The following is a 22,706-nucleotide window of genomic DNA, read 5'->3' as shown; positions in this document are numbered from 1 at the left end:
AAATGTTTTGTGTCAAGTGATTGTTGGTGTGATTTGTACAATTGACTGTATCTGAGAAGTGGACTAAGTGGCTCCTCCCCCCTGGTGTTCCAAACAGGAAGTGGCTCCAAGAATCCAAAATCCCATAGACTTCTATAGAGAAATAAACAACTGTTGCTCAGTTATTCTATTGGTCAGGATAATCATTCAAGATCTGATACCTTTTTTTTAACATCTTGATGATCCCCTAACATGGTCTTTTTCATTGTATTTTTCCTTTGATTCAATCAATTTTCAGCAATAAAAAAAATCAACTGATTAATAGAAAACTGTAAATGTTCAAGTACACAGTCAAAATTACAGCAAGACTTTCTAATGAAATATTAAAGTTTATGTTAATTTTTCTGAAGCTTTTATTTTGAGCCTTTGATCTGACTGGACTAAGCAGGAAGCAGCAGGTTCCCTTCATGTAATCTACATCCCAGGATCTTTCGATACCAAAACAAAATCTACTGAAACCTGCTGGAAGATGAGTTCAGATCCAGGAAAATGTAGATGATTTCTGTCTGTATGAATGGCGGTGGTAATGGGTTTTTAACAAGAAAAAAAGTTTCACAGAACTAGAGTTCAAAGCATGTTACTTAAGTGTTTTTTCTCCTAAATCAAGGTAAAAACAAAGGATAGTAGCAAAAGGAGAGAACATGTATGTGATTTTATGACTTTGTCTTTTTGGTCTCAAGGGCTTCATCATTATAAACTGAGTGTTGTCAGAGTGTTGTTTGTTGCTGCCTTTCCTAACAGGTTCTTTTGTCTGTGGAGTCGCATCGTCTGAGTGGTTCCTGATGTTGTTGATGATGTAACGAGTCTGAGGCTCTGCTGCTTCGTGTTCCTGTTGATAACTGCCTTTCTCCCTGCAGAACCCAAATCGCCATTAGTTGGTGAATCCAGATCAAATCATGCTTGTAGCTTTGCACATAAACATCTGACGATCTGGAGTTGGGTGGATCCAAGCTGGAAGGGGGTGGATGAAGGCGATAGGTTGTGTTTGTGTTGTGATGTTTTTGTTTCTAAACTCTGGTCCGGTCCAGACCAGAGTATACATACATTTTTTTTAGTATGCTATATTTTTTATTTATTACTTGTCAGTATCCTATATTATTAATTTATTAACTTATTACTTGTAATCGTTTATGTATTTGGTCAAGTCATTGACGTTTTTCTTTATGCAACTTTTTGCCTTTTTGTGCTGCCATAACAAATGGATTTATCCTTTGTGATATGAATAAAGTTCAGTTCAGTTCAATTCAAAGCTGCCGTTTATGTGAACCAGCATCAAAGAACACAGTAGATGTCACCATAACCGGGTTTCTGTGCTGCAGGAGTACTGGACTCCAAACAACCCCATGCAGAACACCATCATCCTCCTGATCGAGCAGATCGTGGTGGCGCTTGGCGGAGAGTTCAAGCTCTACCTGCCTCAGCTCATCCCACACATGCTGCGTGTTTTCATGCACGATAACAGCACCGGCCGCAGCGTAACCATAAAGGTAGGAGTTCTGGCGTGCTGCCCTGTGTTTTCTAATGACTTCAGTCTTATGAGGGGTTTTTCTCATTTGAAAGCAAAATGTGGTGTTTTTATAGATCACCATCAATTATAGACCTAAGAAAACACACATCCAAGGTGAACTGTGAAGTTTCTGTTGGTTCTCCAGCTTCACCGTGTTGAGCATTCATTCGAAGCAGAACCACTCCAATGAAAATTGTGTTTTTGGTGTTTTGATCCGTTCTTTAATGTCTGAGCGCACTCAGCAGCAGCCCCTCCCATACCCACGAAAACGAGCGGGTCCTCACAATTAGAGGTGGGACAAAATATCGGTATGGCGAACTATTGCGATAATTCAATTCACGAACAATTAAGTGCCAACTGGTCAGTGCATCATTCATGCTTCAAATCACCCCATGGTAAAAATCTTAATACTAAAGTAATAAATAATAAATAAAGAAGGTGCTGGTAAGTAAAACCTGAACATTTTTTACAATTAAACAAATAAAAAATAAAATTAATTAATTAGATTGAAAAAGAAGCAGGATACTCAAAAGGTGCTAAAATTGTTAAAACCAGAGCCAAATAATAACATGAAAAACATTAAAAATAGCACCAACCATTCCAGCACCAGGCTGCTGCAACCATTGTCAATTCCAATTTGCAAATGAGAGGATGCCGTAGTGAACCCGACATCAATTTTGACCAGACCAATACGTTTTTAGCCCAAATGCATAAAAACATAGTTGTGCGTGAACAGCGTGAACACTTTGCTGCTTTTCCACATGCAGTGGGTAGGGGCGGGGCTCCTCACGTGCTCTCACCACCTACTCGCATTCAGATGAAACCGCACGCCGGAGGCAGAGCAGCAGTGAGCAAAAAGGTCCGAGCTGTGTCTGTATTTTTCTAAAGTAGATGCAGACAGTGTGCTGTTTTTAATGTAACAAAAACATGGTTTGTGACGGCGGGAACAGCAGTAACCTGTCCAAACACCACGATAAAATCCACCCGATTCTAGCAGAGAGGTGTGCAGCGTCTGACCGTCCAAATGAGACGCCTAGCGGCATTAGTGACCCAATAGGTGTGTGTGCTCGTTGTACACACGTGGAGCACGTGACTAAAGTGTTGATTATCAAAGAAAAGTGCAGGAAATATGAATAAAAAGGGGAAATAAATATGGATACCAGCACTGTAAAAAAACAATGATATTATATTATTAACAGTGTTTTATACGTTAGAGCGTTAAATGGACATATTGTGTTTTAAATTGTTCTAAAAGAAGGTTTTGAAGAAAATAAAAACATAAATTTATTTTAAAAATATTTATATATTATAGATTACCAAGGTAATATATTTATTTTTGCAATGTTTGCCATATCGAGACACTATCGTGAGTCATGTATCGTGAATTGCATCGTATCATGAGTTACCCTGAGATTCCCACCCCTACTCAATATCTAATGTCACAGAGTGAGACTGCCCCTTTCAGGAAGAGTCTGCTCTGACAGCTCCGCCTCCATCCATCCATCCATCCATCTTCCTCCACTTCATCCTGGACCGGGTCGCAGGGGCAGCAGTCTAAGCAGAGATGCCCAGACTTCCCTCTCCCCGCCCACTTCCTCCAGCTCCTCTGGGGGGACCCCGAGGCGTTCCCAGGCCAGCCGAGAAACATAGTCTCTCCAGCGTGTCCTGCGTCTTCCCCGGGGCCTTCGCCCAGTGGGACATGCCCAGAACACCTCTCCAGGGAGGCGTCCAGGAGGCATCCGGTTCAGATACCCAAGCCACCTCAACTGGCTCCTCTCAATGCGGAGGAGAAGCGGCTCTACTCCGAGCTCTCTCCGGGTGACTAAGCTCCTCACCCTATCTCTGATTTGGCTTAGCTCCGCCCCCAGTCTAAAACAAACACTTACGTTATCCACAGAACTAGCAGTGATCAGCAAAAAACTTTCATTTTAGATGTAGAATACCGTATATCTTCTTGTTGTGTCCTGTCTTCAATAAATACGGCTCTAGGACGACATCACGAAATGGGCAGCAGCAGGTGGAGCTTCAGGAATCAAGTCGTTTTACTTCCAGGTTGGAAAAAAAACTCACAAAAATAACTAATATTTCATAAATACTTGTTTCTTAGTGGTCCAAAGGTAATATATGATCTTATATATGGATATAGTTCACTCTGAAAGGTGTAAGAAAATCATGGTAGGGCCCTTTTAACATGTTCTTGTGCCATTTTTGTCACGACGAAAGACAAATATAAAATAATTCAAGCTTAATATTGTGTTTCTGAATATTTTTTAATTCAATTTGTTATGGATCAGATGCAAAAAAGCTGTTTGAATAAGCTCTCAGTTGTGACGTAGAAACTGCAATGGGTGGGGCTAAAGTCTCCTGGCTCTGCCCCATTCTCAGGCATCCACTTACAGACAATAGATCCATGAACGTCCTTTTTCCTGGTCTGAGCTAGAGCCTGGATCAGAGCTGGATCACCTGGAGAGCATGTACACAAAGGGATGATGGGAAATAGAGGAAGGCTTACTTACAGGCCAACAGTCCCGCCCACAGGTGAATTTCTACTGAACTCCTGCTGCTCTGCAGAAACTATGTCCTAGAAAAGGACAGTAGTGTTTTCATGTTGTCTAAAAACAGCATCATCATGAAAAGACTACTGGGAGAGGTTTGGAAACGGACCAGAAGATGATCAGAGTGGGACTTGAACGCGGCTCCAGCAGGGACCTGGAGCATAGACAGCAGTCCTGCTGGGGCCGCTCCTCCTGCCTGCATGATGTTCTGCAAACATCACGTTCATCAACGAGGTTCAATCTCAAAACCGTCAATATGTGTTTTTACTGAGTCTGTTCTGAACAGTTTGGTTGAAATATTAGTCCTTCACTCCACACTCCTGCAGGACCAGTTTACAGAATCAGTTTATGGTCAACTTACTCAGGTTCTGGTTTCATCCGAACCCCTTCAGTTTCAGTGCATCAGTAGAAACGACACGGACCTGCAGCCCTCTGGATCTTAGGGTTTTACAGCGGTGGTTTGTGGGAATCCGTTTGGTTCTGTCTGCTCTGCAATTGCAGTTCATGGATTCACGGGGGAGGCAGAAGGGGTGTCAGGTTCTGGTCCGAAAGAAAAGGAAAACACACTTTTCATCATTTTATAATCTTTTCAGCTCCCCCCCACTACAGCATATCCATAAATACTTGTACGCCTTCACCTCAGCTTCCTGCCGTCTCGCCATGTGCCCTTTAGACACGGGCTGCTGATGTGGGGAGCAGAGATGCTGGGGGGGGCCCACAGCGGGCTTCTGTCTCCAGCACACGTCATCCTTTTAAGACCTCGGAGTGTCTGCATTCTTCACACACCAGGATTTTTACTGTGGAACCAAACTCAGCCCACAAGCTATGCTGTCCGGACAGTTCCCATGATCCTTTGCTCCTCTCATCTCACTTTGATCACATGCACCAGAGTCTCTCTCAATATATATATTTAGATATGCAGCATTTGAAAATGACTTTGGAGTGATTAACTCTTAATTGGTCTCTTCGTAGGAGTGGGGGTTCTGTTCGGAGTCTTCCAGTTTGAAGTTTCACGTTTTTCTGTGTTTCATGTTCTTCCTGCAGCTGCTAAATGCCATCCAACTGTTTGGTGCTAATCTGGATGACTACCTGCACTTGTTGCTGCCCCCCATTGTCAAGCTCTTTGATGCCCCCGACGTTCCCCTGCAGGCCCGCAAGTGAGTGCTGCACGTCGCAGCTTTTCATCGCTGCGCTTTTCTGTCGGTTCAGAGTTCCATCACAGTCTCACTGTCAGCGCCCTTCTGCACCTTTTATGACTTTATTTATTTATTTAACAGAGTTCTGTGTCCTGATTGGCTGAAGACTTTGTCTTAATTGCTGTAAAAAGTCTAATTTTGAGACATTTTCATTTAAATTCATGACATTGTGGCACAGTAAAAGATCCAATTTTACAACTAAAAAACTGTCCTTTTTCTTATATAACAGGCTTTAAACCTTTACTTTACACTAACATGGGGAATTCTTTCAATCTTGAACTATAAAAACAAAACAAAACATCAGAGTTTGGAATTGAACACATAAAAACAGTAGGAACACTTTCCTTAAGAATGCAAAAACTATTGACCACAAACTTCTTATGAATTCAAACCTCATTCCACAGTTTACTGTCCCATGCTATCAGACCTCCACGTGCCCGAAAGAAGTTACTGACAGTGATAACCAACTCCTCCTCCGGCTTTACCCCTGCTCAGATCATAGATAAAAGCTGTGGCATTGTGGATTTGTTTGCGTTAGTTCTCTTAAGAACTACAAAGTCGCACACTGATGATGTCACAGCAGCAATGTGGCACGTGTCGTATACATAGCAGTACACAGACATCAAAACATGCACTGAGAGCAATATAGGAAGCTGAGTTCAAATAAAATGTTCATGCAAGTAAACAGTTGGACTTTTGTTTTTTATATCTGAGAACACCACAACAGTTAGTAGTTAGTTAAAAAAATGAGATTAACAAGATGAAAAAAAGCATTAATTTGTCTGTCGTGAATAATGCAATACTTTGACACCCCTAGTAGTGAGTAGTGAAGGAATTCTTTCACATCCTGATGGTTCAAACGAGACAACAGTGTGAAAATGTTCATGTCTCAGAAAAGAGCAGAAAGTTTGACCGCCTCTAAACATCTAGAATTCACGGATCCCACCTGTCGCAGGTTATTTTTAGAACATATCCCTGCAGTAAGCTCTGCGTTGTGAGAAGAACCAGGTGTAGGTGAAAACAGAAAACCAGGCGGTTTTGGATTCCTGATGGTTTTCTGGTGGTTTCTGGTCTCTTTCATGTCGAGTGCGGCGCTAAAGCGCTTCAGATGGCGTTGTTTGTGAAGCGTTCTCATGTGCTTTCCTGTGTGGTTCAGGGTTGCCCTGGAGACCCTCGACAGGCTGACGGAGTCGTTGGACTTCACAGACTACGCTTCCCGCATCATTCACCCCATCGTCAGGACGCTTGACAGCACTCCTGAGTTACGGTCCACCTCCATGGACACCCTGTCCTCGCTGGTTTTCCAGTTGGGAAAGAAGGTAGGCATATTGGTCCCTGGAGCCCCCCCCCCCTTTTGAGCTCCGCTGTTATTCAGTAGCCTGGCCTTTCCTCTGTTGGCCAGACATGAAGCAGGTTTCTGTAACCCTCCTCCGTCTCTGCAACTTCCTGCCAGACTAATGATGTCACAGACTGTTTGCCAGCAGGGGGTGTTGTTTATTAGAGTGGATGAGGACACATGTACCCTGGGCTCACGAGCCTCTCCACTCGTTTTATTGTCCTGAGGTCTAACCTCAGAACCGCCAGGCCTCCTTCCAGTCGTGACTCGCAGCAAACCCACAGGAAAAGCTTTTGATCTGTCACTCACGGAGGTTCCATGTTAGTGCCGCATGCCCCCCCCCCCTCACTATTTACTTTGTGGCCAAAGAAAAAGCTGTAATTGGGCCAACCGCATCAAGCATGTGTAGTTTTGTTTACATTTCTTCTCTCTCTGCTTATTTTTAGTACCAGATATTTATCCCCATGGTGAACAAAGTGATGCTGAAGCACAGGATCAATCACCAGCGCTACGACATTCTCATATGCCGCATTGTGAAAGTAAGTTCCTCTGCTCTCCGGGATGGAAAGTCACTCCAAGTTATGGGGATTGAATTTTGCTCTTTGTCTCTGGTTCCCGGAGGTCCAAATATCAGGACAGAAAGTTCCTCTCATGCTTTTACCATCTGTCACTAAAGAAGAGGTTCCTACATCGTCCTGGCTTCCCTTCACTGTCTGACTGAGAATTTAACAGTTTGCTTTTTATAAATCTTCTTTATATATATATATCTATATATATATATATATAGATATATATACACATATATAAGTAATATAAGTATTGCCCCAAATGTCAATACAGTATTGTGGGTGTGAAACAAACAATCAGAGAGTTGTACAGTATATGTAATGCATGATGGTTCAGGGACCATTTCAGCTTGTGTAATATTGCACTTCCTTTGCAATATTTTTGTTTTTACACTACTAATGCCAGGGTTCCACGAAAATTTGTCATTGATTGTAAACGGAGAGTTATGAGCGACAAAAGAGGGAGCAGGGTTGCTCCACACCCACAACTCCGAGGTGAATTCGTAATGAATTCTTGCCGCTCTGCAGGAACTATGTCATATTTTGATTTTGGCTAAAAACTGCATCATTAGAAAAAAAAAAAAGCAGGTAACGCTTTGAAAACGGATATAAAGATGATCGGAGTGTAAACCTGTTATTATTGCCAGGCTATAGACCACCTCTGCTCTGCCGGGGTGTTTCTTTATTTCATTTTACTCTGTTAAACTACTTTATTTTTGACTATTTTATCCTTTTAATTTCTGTTTTCTTGAGCTCTCAGTTGGCCTGCCGTTATGTTAAGGTGCCGTGTAAATAAAGTGATAGATTGATTTCTGTTTATCAACAGTCTCAACGGGAAACGCTGGTCTGCTTTGGCTTTGATGTCTGATGAATCTAACGTGTCGTGACGTTTGTGCGGCGTTTGCACTCTGTGGTCTCTGTAGGGCTACACGCTGGCAGAGGAGGAGGAGGACCCTTTAATCTTCTCCCATCGCCAGCTCCGTGGTAACAAAGGTGACGCTCTGGTCAGCGGGCCGGTGGAGCCGGGCCCCATGAAGAAGCTGCACGTCAGCACCACAGCACTCCAGAAGGTCAGACGCAGGAAATGGTGCTTTCTCTTTATTTACGCCGTGCTGCTGAAAGATGTCAGACACAAGTCCTGTGTTTGTTTGCTGGCATAGCTGCAGGTGTAGACACTGGATCCAGTAAACAGTTCCTAGTCTGAAGCCACATTCAATCCAAGCTTTGCGTACGAATCAAGTGATCGATGCAGCTTTAAATAAAGCTTCAAATAAACAGAAGGAAAGCAGATGGGACTGAGAGTTAGCTCAAACACCAACAGTCTTCATCGCATTTCCAGTCAGATTGGATGAGTGATGCTGAGCAGAAACGCCTGTGCAAAGAGCATCTTCGATGCTGGTGTCTGGAGAACGTGTTGCTCCCGCCGTTCCCACGGACGTCTGTAAAAGATCTGGTCTCCCCCGCGCAGGCCTGGGGAGCAGCGAGGAAGGTGTCCAAAGACGACTGGCTGGAGTGGCTGAGACGATTGAGCGTGGTTCTGCTCAAAGAGTCGTCTTCTCCAGCCCTGCGGTCGTGCTGGTCCCTGGCACAGACCTACATCCCTCTTGCCAGGTCTGTCATTGACTCCACTGATCCTGTTTCTGTGTAAAAAAAGAAAAAACATCTGAGCTCCGATTTGATCCGCTTTTATCTGCAGTGAAACTGCATCGTAAGAAAAAAAATCAACAAAATCATGAATGTCCTGTCATCACCCTGAGAGCAGCGCTCTGAAAACACTGTTTGTTTCTTCTGGTTTTCTGTGCTAACAGAGACCTGTTCAACGCAGCGTTTCTGTCGTGTTGGTCTGAGTTGAGCGAGGACCAGCAGGACGAGCTCATTCGCAGCATTGAGCTGGCTCTCACCTCGCAGGACATCGCTGAAGTCACACAGACGCTGCTGAACCTGGCAGAGTTCATGGAGCACAGTGACAAGGTGAGCTGTCAGCCTCCTCACGACGCTCTCTGACCTGCAGGATTATTGTAGGAGGAGGCATTTTTGCTCAAATTAAGGACATTTTTATGACAAAAACAAAATACATTGTAAAGTAGATTCATCTTAAAAGTAATGATTCTCTTTTTTTCTCCTCATTCATTTCTACTGTGTAGGAAATAAGTATTTGATTTTTGGTTCACACGGACCAGCAGTTAGTCCCTCCTAATCCAGTGTTTTTCAACCTCTTTTGAGCCAAGGTACACTTTTTCCTTGACAAAAATTCTGCGGCACACCAGCATTCAAATATGTAAAACAGGAGAAACTCAATGTTGAGGTACAGTCCCTCCACAATCTCGTGATGATATTTGTAATAATTCTGCCAGAAAAGCTGGAAGTTGTGGCTGTTTTTCCAAAATGTTGTAATAAAAGTTATGATAGTTTTCAATAATAAGTTTCAACTAAATTAGTTGAAAATTTGCTTTATTTTTTCTAATCTGTGTGAATGACCTGGAGCTACAGACTGCAATAATTTCCCTTGGGATTAATAAAGTATCTATCTATCTCTATCTCAAGTAGTCCTTTTTCCCTTTATGAACTTATTAATTACTTTATTAATATGCAATTTTATGTGACCTTTAAAAAAAACAATAATCTATTCTTTTCAAAGCGTGATTTAAAAAAATATTTCTTTAAATGTTTGTACCAGAGCAATTGTAATTTTTAAACAATTATATGATCACAACATGCATGTTTTTACACACAAAAAACATTATAATCATGTTTATATTCAATTATAACAACACAAAAAGTTTTTTTTTTTCCTTCATACAAAATATAACTAACTAAAAGTGTTTTATTTATTTTTGGGTGAATACATCTTTTTATTTTAGTAGCATAGCGCAGAAGTGCTGTCACTTTAACCCAATGCATTATGGGAGGTGCAGTGCAATAACTGTCGCTGATCCTGGACAAACTCAAGTCTCTGAGCTTCATTATTTTGCTCACTTTTCCACGGTCTAACACCGGATCCCGCGGGAAGCTACACCGCTAAACACAAACTTTAGCTGTTATTTTTGTTGGAACTGTGAGACTTTAAAAGCCAAGTCGTAACAAAGAAGTGAGGATGTTAACAACTTTTGATTGGTTAGACTGATGACATGATTAAACCTCTGAGAATGATTTGCGGAGACAGTTGGATTTGGCGGAACTTTTCCAAAAAACAGCCATCTGTGGCTAAATCTGTGGCCGTCATTCTCATCAAAAAGTATCTTATGATCTTTCATATTCCTAACTATTCAGTGCTTGATTAGGGCCTGTTTTGATGAAAACATAGCTGATATCCTGGTGATAGAAGATGTTTTTAGATCAGTGAAAATGAATAATTTCCCACAGCACACTGGTTGAAAAACACTGTCCTAATCAATCTGTCACCTGAATCGAAGACACCTGTTTGAACTACTCACCTTTCTTAGTTTTCTGTCTCTGACTGTTCAAATGAAACCACTGAACCATCAGGATGACAGTTTCTTTTTAAGTGGGCAAAACTACAAAATCAGTGAAACTGATTTCCTCCTCTGTACTTTCTACATCAACACGTCTAAAGACCACAAACAAAAAGGTGAGCAAGAACCCATCGGGTTGATGCCTTTCCCAGAGGAGCTGAGCTCTTTTCCAGATGTGAGGAGCTCATAACTGACAGCTCATTCGCTGAGCGTCCAGCCCCACAGCTCAGCTTGAGTTACTGCCCTCCACTCTGCTGGAGCATCAGCGACACGTCACACGCCGTCCGGAGTGTGAACGAAAGCCATCAGGCCTAAAGCGGGACTGTCCAATGCACTTGCAAACTTTTCAAACTCTCTTTAGGAGAGAAGATCATAAAATTAAAAGCTTTTAGCATCTTGTTGCAGCAAACATTTCCAGATGGAAACTTCCCTATTTGACCACACAAGTTGAACTAATCAGCAGCTGCAGCGTCCCTGCTCTGGCTGAGAACATCATGGTTATTTAGCCTCTTAACAGGGATTTTTCATCACCTGTAACATCAATTTTATTGTCATTTGAAGACGACTTTAATAAAGGTTTGAAGTTGAATCTGAGAGAAAAAACAGGCCGGCTCACTCTTCTGTTATCTTGCTTTTTCAGGGCCCTCTGCCTCTGAGAGACGATAACGGCATCGTCCTGCTCGGGGAGAGAGCTGCCAAATGTCGCGCCTATGCCAAGGCCCTGCATTACAAAGAGCTGGAGTTCCAGAAAGGTCCTTCACCTCTCATCCTGGAGTCCCTAATCAGGTACAGGGTCCTCTGATCCCAAAACGAACCTTGTTTTAGTTCGTAAACTTCAAATCCTGCATTAAACTGCATTTCAGAGCAAAAATACATCATCCCCAGATGACATTTTAATCATATTTTACTACAATTTACTACATTCATAAATATCACGAGTCAGAGATCTTGGACGTCGCGAATATTCGTACTCTACTTTTCGGGAGCAGATCGCGAGTATTCGAGCACCTGGATACTCGTTACAGCCCTATTCACCATATATCCCAAGACTGAAGCAGCACAATTTTTCACTTTGTTTTTTTTTTTTTTTTTACCCTTCCACTCTCCTTAGCTTGTTTACATTAAAAGTGGGTCATCTGGACCCCACAAGAGAGTGCACTAAACTTTTTTTTATCTTTGATTTTTGAGTTTCACTAATGTCCATGGCAGACATAAAATCCTGTCCACCTTTGTCCACATTTGTCATGGGAGGGATCACACATCAATATGTGGGTGGAGTCATCTGGACCCCAAAGAGAGCGGAAGGGTTAAAGCATGACTTAAAAAAAAAAACTACCTGAATATTATTATATATTTCATTGTATCTTATCTGAGACCGCTATGAAGCACCGCAATCTGTGTTTTTCTATAATATTTTTTTATGATACTAGCACCAAAGTGGCACAGAGTTTCAGTTCAGTATCCATACCTAGTAAAAACGAAGTAGTACACCCCTTATAACAACAAAAACCGTGAGGCAGACTGAACATTTAACACAAACTGGTTCTCACACGATCTTGTTGTTTTGGTTGCGATGTAGAGCTGCTCAAAGAGGCTCAGTGGGTCGGTGGTAGGTGGAAAACAAAAGTTAGCTGCTGAAGGACGCACATAAAAATTTGATTCATCGCTTTGTCAGCATTTTAAATTGATACAAGTATTACCAAACAAATTAACGTGATATAATGGCCAAATCCCACTGTTGTTTTATTTTGCTTTGTGTATCTGTACCACCTTGAAAAAACGGCTAAAGTTAGAATCCGGTTGTTAGCATCCATTCTGTGAAAACTCTTCATCACAAAGTCAAAGTTTAAACCAGCTACAAACAATTTGCAGAGAATGATTTTTTTAAAACAAAACTTTAAGGCAAACAATCCTTTAAAGCAGAACCTCAATCAAACAAAAGATTACTTTAAGAAATGTTTTGTTTTAGTTCTCCTACCATGAATATGCATCTGATAAGCAGGTCCAAGCAGCACAGCGATTGGCTGATAGTTACAGGCTGGTGATTGGTAGATTTGTTGAGAAGCAAAAGAGTTGTAACCTGGATTTTTTCTGTAGATCAATGCACGTGCTCGTATGTGTGCATGAGATTTCACACACAAAGTATTTTTACAGACAGAAACATTTCTTTTCACAGTTGCAAAACTTTTTAACTGACGGACAAAACTTTAACATCATATCTAACTTCATAAAGAACACTAATTATGAAAGGAAAATCACTAGAAAGCACTCAAAGAATCTGTCCATCCAGCAATTCACTTTCCTGAATGAGAGCTGTTCTAATAAAATATAAAAGGAGTTCCACACAAACATTCAAAAAGGAAAAATAGGCCAAAAAAGTGCTGTTAGAATGAATTCTAAGTGAATGTTATACAGCCCAGGAATACATATTTTTTTCTTTATTCTGAGAAAATAGTTTGTGTTTTTGAGTTTTTATTAACCTGATTGTTGTTCACTTTAATTACAGTGACAAAACACTTGTGTAATAAGTGGAAACAACTAATTTTAGAACAGAAAGAAAGTCTTGGTACAAGTTGGTCAATCCTAATAAATCCTCATAAAATCTAAAACCAACATTTATTCTTAGAACATAAGTCTACATTTTCATTCCAAAAAAATCACAATAAATGCCAGTTTAAACTCTAAAATAACATCCTTAAAATGGAACCAAAAAGGACAAAGCAATTTGAGTTTTTTTTAGTCTTAAATCAAGTTTTTTTTTTCCTTCGGGAGTTTGGAGCGAAATGATTTTGACTAATTTTAACGCTAATTTCCTCATTTTGTAGATCTCAGCTCTTAATGAAATAAATAATCCCCCCTCAGCTGATTTAAAAAATAGCCTGGAAAAGCAAACTTATAAGCATATAAGGAAACTTCACACCTGACCAAAAATCCTGAATGTCTTTCCATCTTTCAGAGGATCGTAGTTTGCAGTGTTGTTGTGGTTCTGCTTCAGTCATGAACAGAAGCAGCTGAAGCTCTTTGCTGAAGCATAGCAAGTCAACTCTGTCCAAAGACAGAGGAATGTTGCACATCCTTTTGCCCCACCACCCTCTGATACCTTCAGTCTTCTTTTCCATCCCGTTTTCCTTCTTTCTCGTGGACGTTTGGCATGGCATGAAGAAATGTGTTTTCCAGCCTTCTAATTGGAGCCTTGCCTCCTTTTCATCTGCGAGGCTCTGGCCTTGTGTTTTCTGTGCGGCCTGTTTTCAATTTCTCGGGGGGCCTTGATGATGATGAATGATGGGAGCCAACACTCTGGTGTTATCCCATCTGGTTCTCACCTCTGCCGGGCTTCCCATAAAAGATTCAGGCCTCCGTATGTGAAGCAGTGCAAAGGCTGAAGCATCACAAGACTCTCCACTCTACTCTGTGTGGAGAGCTGCTTTTGATTTCTCTGGACTGTAAGTTTAAATGTGTTTGCAAAGTTGGCCAGACTTTATTTCTCACTTAAAAAAATGTACAAACTTTTCCTAATGAATTCCATATTTCCTGAAGTAAAAGTCTCGATTCTAAAGAATGTGGTGTTCCTTAAACTTTACTTAAACTTTCTTTAAGTATGTTAAAGTCATTTCATGGGTTAATACTTGGTGTTGAAGTCAGTCTAGAAATGTCAGCTGACCTCATTTTGTGTCTTCTGGAAGCTGTTTTTGGTGCAGAAGGCAGATTGCTATTGCCACCATATCCAGGCATTTCTTTCTACAGGAAAGGTCATCATTCTGTCTTTGGGTAGATCGGACCTCTGTGAATGCAGCGGGATCTGACCGCTGTGGTTCTGAAGACCTGAGGCTCAGTACAAACCGACAACAGTCATGTTGGACGTTGAAGGACTTCTTCACTTCTCACACTGGCTGCAAGCGTTCAAAGCCTTTGACAGAGTTTGGGTAGCCCGCTTTCACATGGTAGGGGTGTGGCCTTCCAATATGCACACGCCTGAATGACCAGAGCAGTTGCCATAGAAACGGTGACTCTGACCAGCTCGGACCAATCACTGCTCACTGATGGCGCATGGCAGCATCCGTTTGGTGTTCCAGGTATCTTCAGAGCAGGTGTGGTCCTCAGTCTTCTGGAGTTGACCTGAGCCTTTACGTTTAAAGGTGTTGATTCACAGATGTCATTTCTGAGCAACGGCTGATTATCTCGGATATTTTTGTAAAAATAAATGCATAGTATCCTGTTTGTAATTGGATAGATGATGTACTTCTTTTAAAAATAGCTTTATTTTCTATCAAATAATAGCACATTGAAAGAGCTGTACACATTTTACAAACTCCACATTTTCATAATAAATGTTATTGTCTTTCACTTCAAAAAACTATTTATTTGTAATAATGTTAAACGCCTTTGTGTTTGACTGTTTCCCAACAACTTTGAGTTTTTTTCTCTCCGTTTTTATCTTTTGTGGCCAGCTGGTTGGACTGACTTCAACTCTGTTAAGCTCTAAAAATGAAACCTAAATCTACTTTAAAGGAAGACTCTAAATCCAGTAGTCCATGAAGGACATCTTTAATGAAAAAAATCATCTGTTAAAGCTCAAAAAATAGAATACTTTACTGATAAATACACAAAATGAACTACAATTTACACACATTCATCTGACAATGTTTAACCCGCCTGTCACAGTTCGCCCCATGGCGGCGAAGGCGATCAGGCATGAGGGAGACTTCTCTGCTCAGGAGTTTGGTGAACCAGAATGCTCGGCTCTATGGATGGAAGCTGACCGGCCGGATCTTCATCTCCACTTTCTTCAGGGAGTAGTTGGGGCCGTGCCAGGCGTACCAAGTGATCCCATCTGTTGTCTTCGTGTGCTCGCCGTAGCGGTAAAACATACCGTTCAGGTTGGAGTCGGTGCAGCAGTTGTACCAGTAACCACCTGGAAATGGGGAGAGAGGTGGACTACCAACTTGGAACTCATTTGCTTGATTTCAAATATTTGGGCGGTGCTTTGGCGGCGGCTTACCTTTGCGCAGGGCTGCACAGTCATCCACACATTTGTCGTTGTCCCTGTTGAGGGTGCTGAAGTTGGTGTTGTTGTGGTAGCGCAAGGAGTCTCCAGCATTTCCACTGTAGTTGGCAATGAAGAGCTTGTAGCTGTTGATCTCATTGGCTATGTTGAAGAGGCCGTACTCAGCATAGCGCTTCTGCCCCTCCCAGTCCTGCAGGAAGACATTTAAAGGCGTTTCATAGACCCTGACAGTACGGTCTGTGAGGATGCCACCTATATCAACAATGTCCTTAAAATGAATGCGTGTGTTTATGGCTCTAGCTCTCACCTGCATCTCGATCCTGAGCACCGTGGGCTGCCTCGTCAGCCGCACGATGTGGTCATTGCCGAGCCAGAAGTCTCCTCGAACGGATCCAAACCCATTTTTGTACTGCTTCCAGTCTCGGTTGAAGGACAAGAGTCCGATGTGGCGCCGCTGGATCAGCGTCCAGCCTCCCCCGTTGGTCTCCATGTCACAGAAGACCTGCAGTAACAGAATGCTTAACTCAAAGGGAAACAGGATGCTGCTAGATGAGGCAAAGCTTTCCACGCCTCACCAAACCGGCTGACTTACGCTGAGCTCCGGCGTGCCCAGGAACTCGTCTCTACGCAGCCTGTACTCCCCAGAGATCTTGTAGTTCTTGCTGAAGAGTGATGCACAGTCATATATGGCATCTGGGGAAAAATGTACATGAATATTGTTTTTTTTTTTTTTCCAAAACCCATAGCAGTTTTATGAGTAGTTTCTGTGGATGTGTCTGCTGTAAAACGCTCCTTTATGAACGTCTGATTCTCTTTGCAGATGTAAACTTGACATTTTAAGCTCCTGTGAAAAACATCTCAACAGAACCCGGCAAGTTTAAGTTTTCATGTCTTTACTGCAGTCACCGGCTGGAAACCCCATCAGCAGCTTTGTGAGGTCACGACGGGTCACTAAATTCAAAACGGGTTGTGGAAATGGGCCTCCTCCTTTAACCTTTGACCTGCTTCCTGTCCTCTCCATCTGTGATCTAGTGACGTTGAAAAAGTTCTCAGGACCTTCATGATAAACGCAGGTTTCTTAAAGCCTCGCGGTTGAGCTGTAAGTGGTTTAGTCCCTGCAGCAGCTAGCACTGGTGATCGGGGCTGAGCAGCAGAGAAAAGGCTTTGGTGGAGTGTGTTATGGGCGGGACTCTGTGGCTGTTTCTCACAGCCTTCACGCAGCTCCTTTTGCAGGCTGTAATCAGTCGTCTCCATGGCTGACACGTCCACTGAGCTAGTCTGAATGTGGATGAAATAAACTAGAAATACAGTGATGGAGGTTTTCACTTGCAGGCTGAAGTTTGTTCAGCAAAGAGTAGAGACTGATCCAATCTCCAGTGTTTGGATGCTTGAATTGATGATAAAATGAGGATTGAAGCAGCCAAACCGACCCCATGATCTTTTAGAATGTTTCAAACACGACCATATGTGATTGCGGTAAAAATACAGTTTTTCCAGCTGCTCATACTCACCTGAGGAGGTCTGGGTGACGGACTGCAGAGTCTGCAGCTGCATGATCTCCACGCGGTTGTTGATCTCCGAGTACCGGCTCTCCGCCTCCGTGACCCGGGCTTCCTGCTGCCGGTTCTGCTGGTCCAGCTCCATTATTTGTCTCACCACGTTCATCAGGTCTGTCTCCTGCTTGCGGCTCAGCTCTTCCAGGATGCTGGTGAGATTGGCCACCTGGACTTTGAGCGAGCGCACATCCTCGCAGCACTGAGCTTTGGGAGGCTTGGGAGGTGTCAGTTTCTTCCTGGGACTCTGGGCCTGAGTGTATGCTAACAGGAGCAGAGCTACCCCCAAAACCACAATGCTTACATTTCTTTGAGTCATCTTAGCCCTAGTTTAGAGTCGTTTTTGAACTTTAGCTTTTAGTCTGTCTATCTATCCAAGTCTAGAAGGAAGCACAAGTGCCGGTCAGCTGGTGCGAAGTTCTCCTTTTGACAAGCCAAGCTCTGTCCTGGTTCTCTGAGAAGTCCTCCTCCATCTGAGGGTCTTAAGTATTCTGCGTGTGGCACCTCCCCCTTCTCCCTGGTGTGCCCTGTTCTTGGTGCTGACCCTCTCCAATCGTGTGGGCGGAGAGCATTTTTCCATTTTCCCCTAAGTACGTCATCCTTAATCTGACATGTGCTCGCTGAGGAAAGGTCGAGGCCACGCCTCCCTCTGCTCTGTCAGGTGTTCAACGTTTCCAGGCAGTCATGATTTTGTTGTTACTGCCTGAAAGAGCAGCATAAGGATTCAGAAGGCCGGCCCTCTGAACGTTCATATGAAGTTCTGAAGGAACCTGCTCTTAAAAATCTCAGCAGAACAGCTGCTGGTAGTTTCCTGGTCTCCTGCCTCACTTAAGCCATCACGTTAATGACAGATTTGGCTTTTGTCCTCGGGGCGAACCCACTCCTCCTGTAACCTCGTTTCTTGTTAGAAAAAGTGTAAAGTCCCCCCTAACTGCAGGTTGTGTGTTGGGTTATTGCTACCCTCTCTGGCAGATGTTCAGGTGTTTTCCACTTCGCGAGTCGCTCTGAAACGTCCAAACACGGGAAACACCACAAGACAGAAAATGCAAACATTTTTCTGCTGACCGTTAGAACAACAAGCGACAGCTTCTCTGAAGTCCTGTGTTTGGCAGGTTCATCATCTCTGAGTTTACTGAGAGGGAAGAATTAAATCAAAGACTAAAGTGCCTGATTATATCCTTCTACATTCTAATTTTAATATATCCTTGCTTTATTTGTCTGCAGCAAAGAGTTGTATACCTGAATGAAATGGTGAATGACAGCACTTTTCTACCTCGTTTTAAGGGGCAAAGCGCTTCACAGTATGTTACTCATAAACACTCACACTGGAAGTGTAAGAAAGTCAAAGCTTTCCTCTGATCGAGGGTATAAAAAATTCTCTAATTTTGTGTTGAAAAATTTTCTCCCATCATTGACGTACAAAATGTGGGCTTACTGTATGCTATCTAGCAGATACATGCACGCACATCGACACTAACCCAGGAGTGTCAAACTCAACCACACTGGGGGCCAAAATCCAAAACACACCTTAGGTCGCAGGCCGAACAGGATAAACATTTATTGAACACACTAAAACTACATCTTCAAAACTTTAAAACTGTAACTTATAAACTTAATTATAAATAAAAACAGGCAGGAATATTAAACCAAAATAAATCAACTTGAATCTTAAATAACCTTCAGTATTTTACTCTCCGTAAAAAATATTTTTTCAAAATTTGTCAGAAATAAAATGATCTGGAGGGCCGGATAGAATTAACCGGGGGGGCTGATCCGGCCCCCGGGCCTTGACTTTGACTCATGTGCTCAAACTGATCTGTGGGCTGTTGAGCTGTTTCTGTTTTAAGACCCACTTTGAGGAAAATGTTGTTTTTGCCGTTTTAACATGTTCATGTGGCATTTTTCTGAAGATGGAGGACATATTTGAAGGAAGCGAAGCTTAAAGCTGAATTCTTGAGTATTTTAATTCTAATCTTTGTGAATCTGGAGCAGACGAAAAATGCAGTTTCAAAAAGATAAAGTTTAATCATAATAAAAGACCTCTGAGAACGCTTTGGAAATAAATCAGAAGATGATCGTCGTCATCAGCTTTATTTATGAAGCGCTTTAACACAATTTGAAGCGGGACTTGAAGCTTGAATGTAGTTACTGAAAACTACTTTCCATTGAAAGCAGTGTGGGTGTTTCCTAGCTACGGATAGGATGTTAAAACCAAAGACAAAGGAAAATCTTTAAGCTCTTATCTGGTGTAAAATTACATAATCACAAGCCACCGGAATGGCTTTGTTTGTGGAAAAAGCTCTGGTTCTCCCTGTTTCTCCAAATGTTTGGCAGATGTTCTCTTGTTCTCACTTGGTCAGATAAACAAATGAGGAAAAGCTTAAGTTCTGCATTCATATTCATCATCTCTGCATCATGGAAGCTGCAGGCCTTGAAAACAGTGAAAACGACTTTTTTAAAATCTCAAACAATTACGTAACAGACTGTCGTTCATGGCTTTGATTTGCCAGATTTGGCAGGAATTCTTTGGATGCACAGGCCTTCTTTTGTCTTTTCTGGACACTTTCTCCAATTGCTTAGCACTTCACCATTTCTTTGTATTCTTAGCAGAGTTTTTCTGCAGTCCTCTTTAAATGTTCCCATGTGTTTTTGCTTTCCCGTATTTGTTTGATTTGTAAGACACACATGGGAGCAACAAGCCATTTGTCTTTTTTCTATGAGCACAAGATGCTGGGCTGCCTTCTTGCTCATTTGGAGCAGACTCTAATATGTTTCACTCTGATAAAATCATAGACTCCATCTGTTTATGACTTCACCCATGTCAGTGGAAAGCAGCCTCACCAAACATCAGTTCATTGAACACACCGCTGAAGTGAAACTCACAAAGAGCCTCACCTCTGTTGGTCTTGTTTACCCCACAACCATCCCGAGTCTCAGAATGAGCATCCCTCGCTCATTTATAGTTATGATTATTTACAGAGAGCTCTAACAAAACAAGAAAACTATTGCATGAAAAAAAGTTTTTAGTCTTTGAACAGTTTCCTAAACCAAACTATTTGAATTCATTTTCTTCTGTGAAGTTTTATTTCTTTCATCTAGAATGTGCCATTGTAGATTCAGAGGATTCAGGAAGTTATTCACCAAAAACTCAGGCTAAAGAGGGTTTGACCTTTAAATGTTTGGTAACCCGTATAAATGCAGTCTTGACTGAATCCCCTGCTTTGCATTAGATCGTCCTCCTTTTTCATGTTAGCTCGGCTCCAGATCAAAGGAAAGGTCGTGTTTTTTACACCTGCGTTTCAAAAACCTACTTTTGGGTGAATGTAACATCTATCACTCGTTAACCTTTCCCCACATTCTACTTTGGGGCCTTAATGTGTGCAAGTCTGTTTTGGAAAACAGGATAATTGGATCCTCTGGTTCTGCGGGAGCTTTAACTGCCATCTGCGTCATGCCGCTTCTTTTCCGAGGCATCCTCTGGTCTGGCCCGCCGCTGCTGCACAAATGGGAAGTTGCCTCTTGTTTAATGCTTCAGCATCACACTGTTTTTCCCAGAAACGGCTTCTTTAAATACTTTCTACCCAATAAGGCGCCTGCACCCGCCTCTTCTCTTTACATCAGAGGTGTGCACTCCCGTGGTTAAATGATCCTCTCAGAAAGCTGACGTACTTCATTGAACACATTCTTTCCTTTTCCTGAAGGACATCTTTTCCCCAGGGGAACAGCCCCCCCCGCGCTGTGCTAATGGGAGTGCCCATCGATCTCTGATAAATGCCAAAACAGAGGTGTTCTGTGTCTGCAGGTGTTTTTATATCCTTAAAATATGACAGACAAAAGGAGCAGAAGTCAGTGTTTTAAATTAATGTAGATATTAATAAAGGGACAACCAGAAAGTTACAAACCATCTAATCCATCCTCCCTGGCTTCTCAAATGCTTCTTTATCAGCTGGAGAGTTTCATCTCCTTTATGATTTGTGACAACTAAACTGCTGTCATTTCTGTTGGTGCTGCCATTCAGTCCTTTGAGTATTTTAGTTCAATGTAATGAGCAATGTTCTCTCAGCAAAAGTATTGCTGTGATTTACAGACAGAACTTACTGGATTTAACTCTCACATAAACATGTGCTTGAATTAATTAGTGGAAATGAAGCAGCTCAACCTGCAGAGTATTAACCATAAGAAGGTGAGTTTACAGTTTTTTTTAATCTTTTACATCTAAAGCAAACTTTTGAGCTGCTGTTTAGATTAAAATAGTTTAGGTCTTCCAGCAGCGAGGTCACGTGTCAGCTCCAAGTAAACTGTTCCATATTTTTCCGTAATGAGGGAGGCGGTATGCACCGCTGCATCCCCCAGCTCAGAGGGCTGCAGACTCGCTTCCCTGGAAGGCTTAAAGAGGTCTGGAGGCTGCAGCAGCGATGGAGGCCAGTGGTGTCTGGTGTCAGCAGGCGGTGTGGGAACACCGTCCTCAAGTCCTGAAGGATGAATGAATGAAGCTTTGTCGGAATCAACGGTCAACAATGCCATGAAATGCTTAGGATGAGAAGAACCCTTTGAGTCTCCATTGATAATCAATAGAAACTTGTAGGATGCAAAGAAGTAAATGTAGAAAATAGTAAGTTTAAAATATAGGAAGGGTTAGATTACAAGATGCAGGTAGAATAAATAAAAAGGTTGAGTCTGGGGCATTGTATTGCACATGTCCAGCCCTAATCGTTGAATGTTCTGACAGCTTGGGGACAGTAACCGGCTCTGAGTTTTTGGTGTGTTCCTGCAGACTTCTCTATCAACTGCAGACAGTAGTTGACAGGAAAGACCTTTTAGCTGGTTGAGAGTGGTCTTTGGTGATGCTGTGGGCCTTACACAGACTGCTGCAGTAAATGTCCTGAATGAGGGGAAGGCTGCTGCCTGTAGTGTCCTCTGCCGCTCACACCACCTTCTGGCTCTGAGAGGTGCAGGTTCCATACTAAACCTTACCGGTGCTCCTTTAGACATTTCTGATTATGTCAGTGTTCAGAGCTAATTTTCTCTGGAAGTAGAGTCTTTCTCTGGCTTTTTTGTTACCAACCGTGTCTGTGTGAAGAGTAGGGCTGCCACGATTCGTCGACTAATCGATGACTGATCGAATAGTCGTTGACTAATTTAATAGTCGATTAGTCGCTATTTTATATTATTTGGAGTCAGAGTGTAGTAAAGTTGAAAGTTATAATGGCATCATGCTAGCTTTATGGACTATTTTGGCATTTATTAAAGTTTTTTAGGCTATTTTGGAGTTTAGCTAATATTTCAGCTACAGACTAACTGTTTTGGCTAATTTTACATTTTTTCAAATTTTTTAAGCTAATTTGGAGCTTAGCTAATATTTGAGATGCATGCTAGCTACTTTAGTTAATTTAGGCTTTTTTTGTTTTTTGGGTTAATTTGGCTTTTAACTAATATTTTAGCTGGCTATCTGCTTCAGTGTTTTCAGCTATCAATT

The 22,706-nt window shown here is 42.1% G+C and overlaps 2 protein-coding genes across 3 annotated transcripts in view; one reads left to right on the top strand and one right to left on the bottom strand.

Moving 5' to 3' along the window:
* Nucleotides 1–22,706, top strand: part of mtor (mechanistic target of rapamycin kinase) — an 82,784-nt gene that overhangs the window by 24,710 nt on the left and 35,368 nt on the right. For both annotated transcript variants that reach the window (XM_024292199.1, XM_024292198.2), the window contains 8 exons: nt 1,359–1,526; nt 5,146–5,258; nt 6,454–6,616; nt 7,080–7,172; nt 8,123–8,269; nt 8,668–8,810; nt 9,008–9,170; nt 11,313–11,458. In XM_024292199.1, the coding sequence (XP_024147967.1) occupies nt 1,359–1,526; nt 5,146–5,258; nt 6,454–6,616; nt 7,080–7,172; nt 8,123–8,269; nt 8,668–8,810; nt 9,008–9,170; nt 11,313–11,458 (1,136 nt within the window). The remainder of the gene's footprint in view (nt 1–1,358; nt 1,527–5,145; nt 5,259–6,453; nt 6,617–7,079; nt 7,173–8,122; nt 8,270–8,667; nt 8,811–9,007; nt 9,171–11,312; nt 11,459–22,706) is intronic.
* On the bottom strand, nt 14,950–17,699 carry angptl7 (angiopoietin-like 7). Its single transcript, XM_024292200.2, has 5 exons — nt 17,189–17,699; nt 16,270–16,370; nt 15,985–16,179; nt 15,672–15,867; nt 14,950–15,584 (listed from the first exon to the last, which is right to left on the bottom strand). The coding sequence occupies exons 1-5, from the start codon at nt 17,547–17,549 to the stop codon at nt 15,415–15,417; spliced, it is 1,023 nt and encodes a 340-aa protein (XP_024147968.1). The 5' UTR covers nt 17,550–17,699; the 3' UTR covers nt 14,950–15,414.

This window comes from Oryzias melastigma, linkage group LG7 (genome assembly GCF_002922805.2).
Source record: "Oryzias melastigma strain HK-1 linkage group LG7, ASM292280v2, whole genome shotgun sequence".
In the NCBI taxonomy this organism is placed as follows: Eukaryota; Metazoa; Chordata; class Actinopteri; order Beloniformes; family Adrianichthyidae; genus Oryzias; species Oryzias melastigma.
This window is presented reverse-complemented; position numbering and strand designations above follow the sequence as displayed.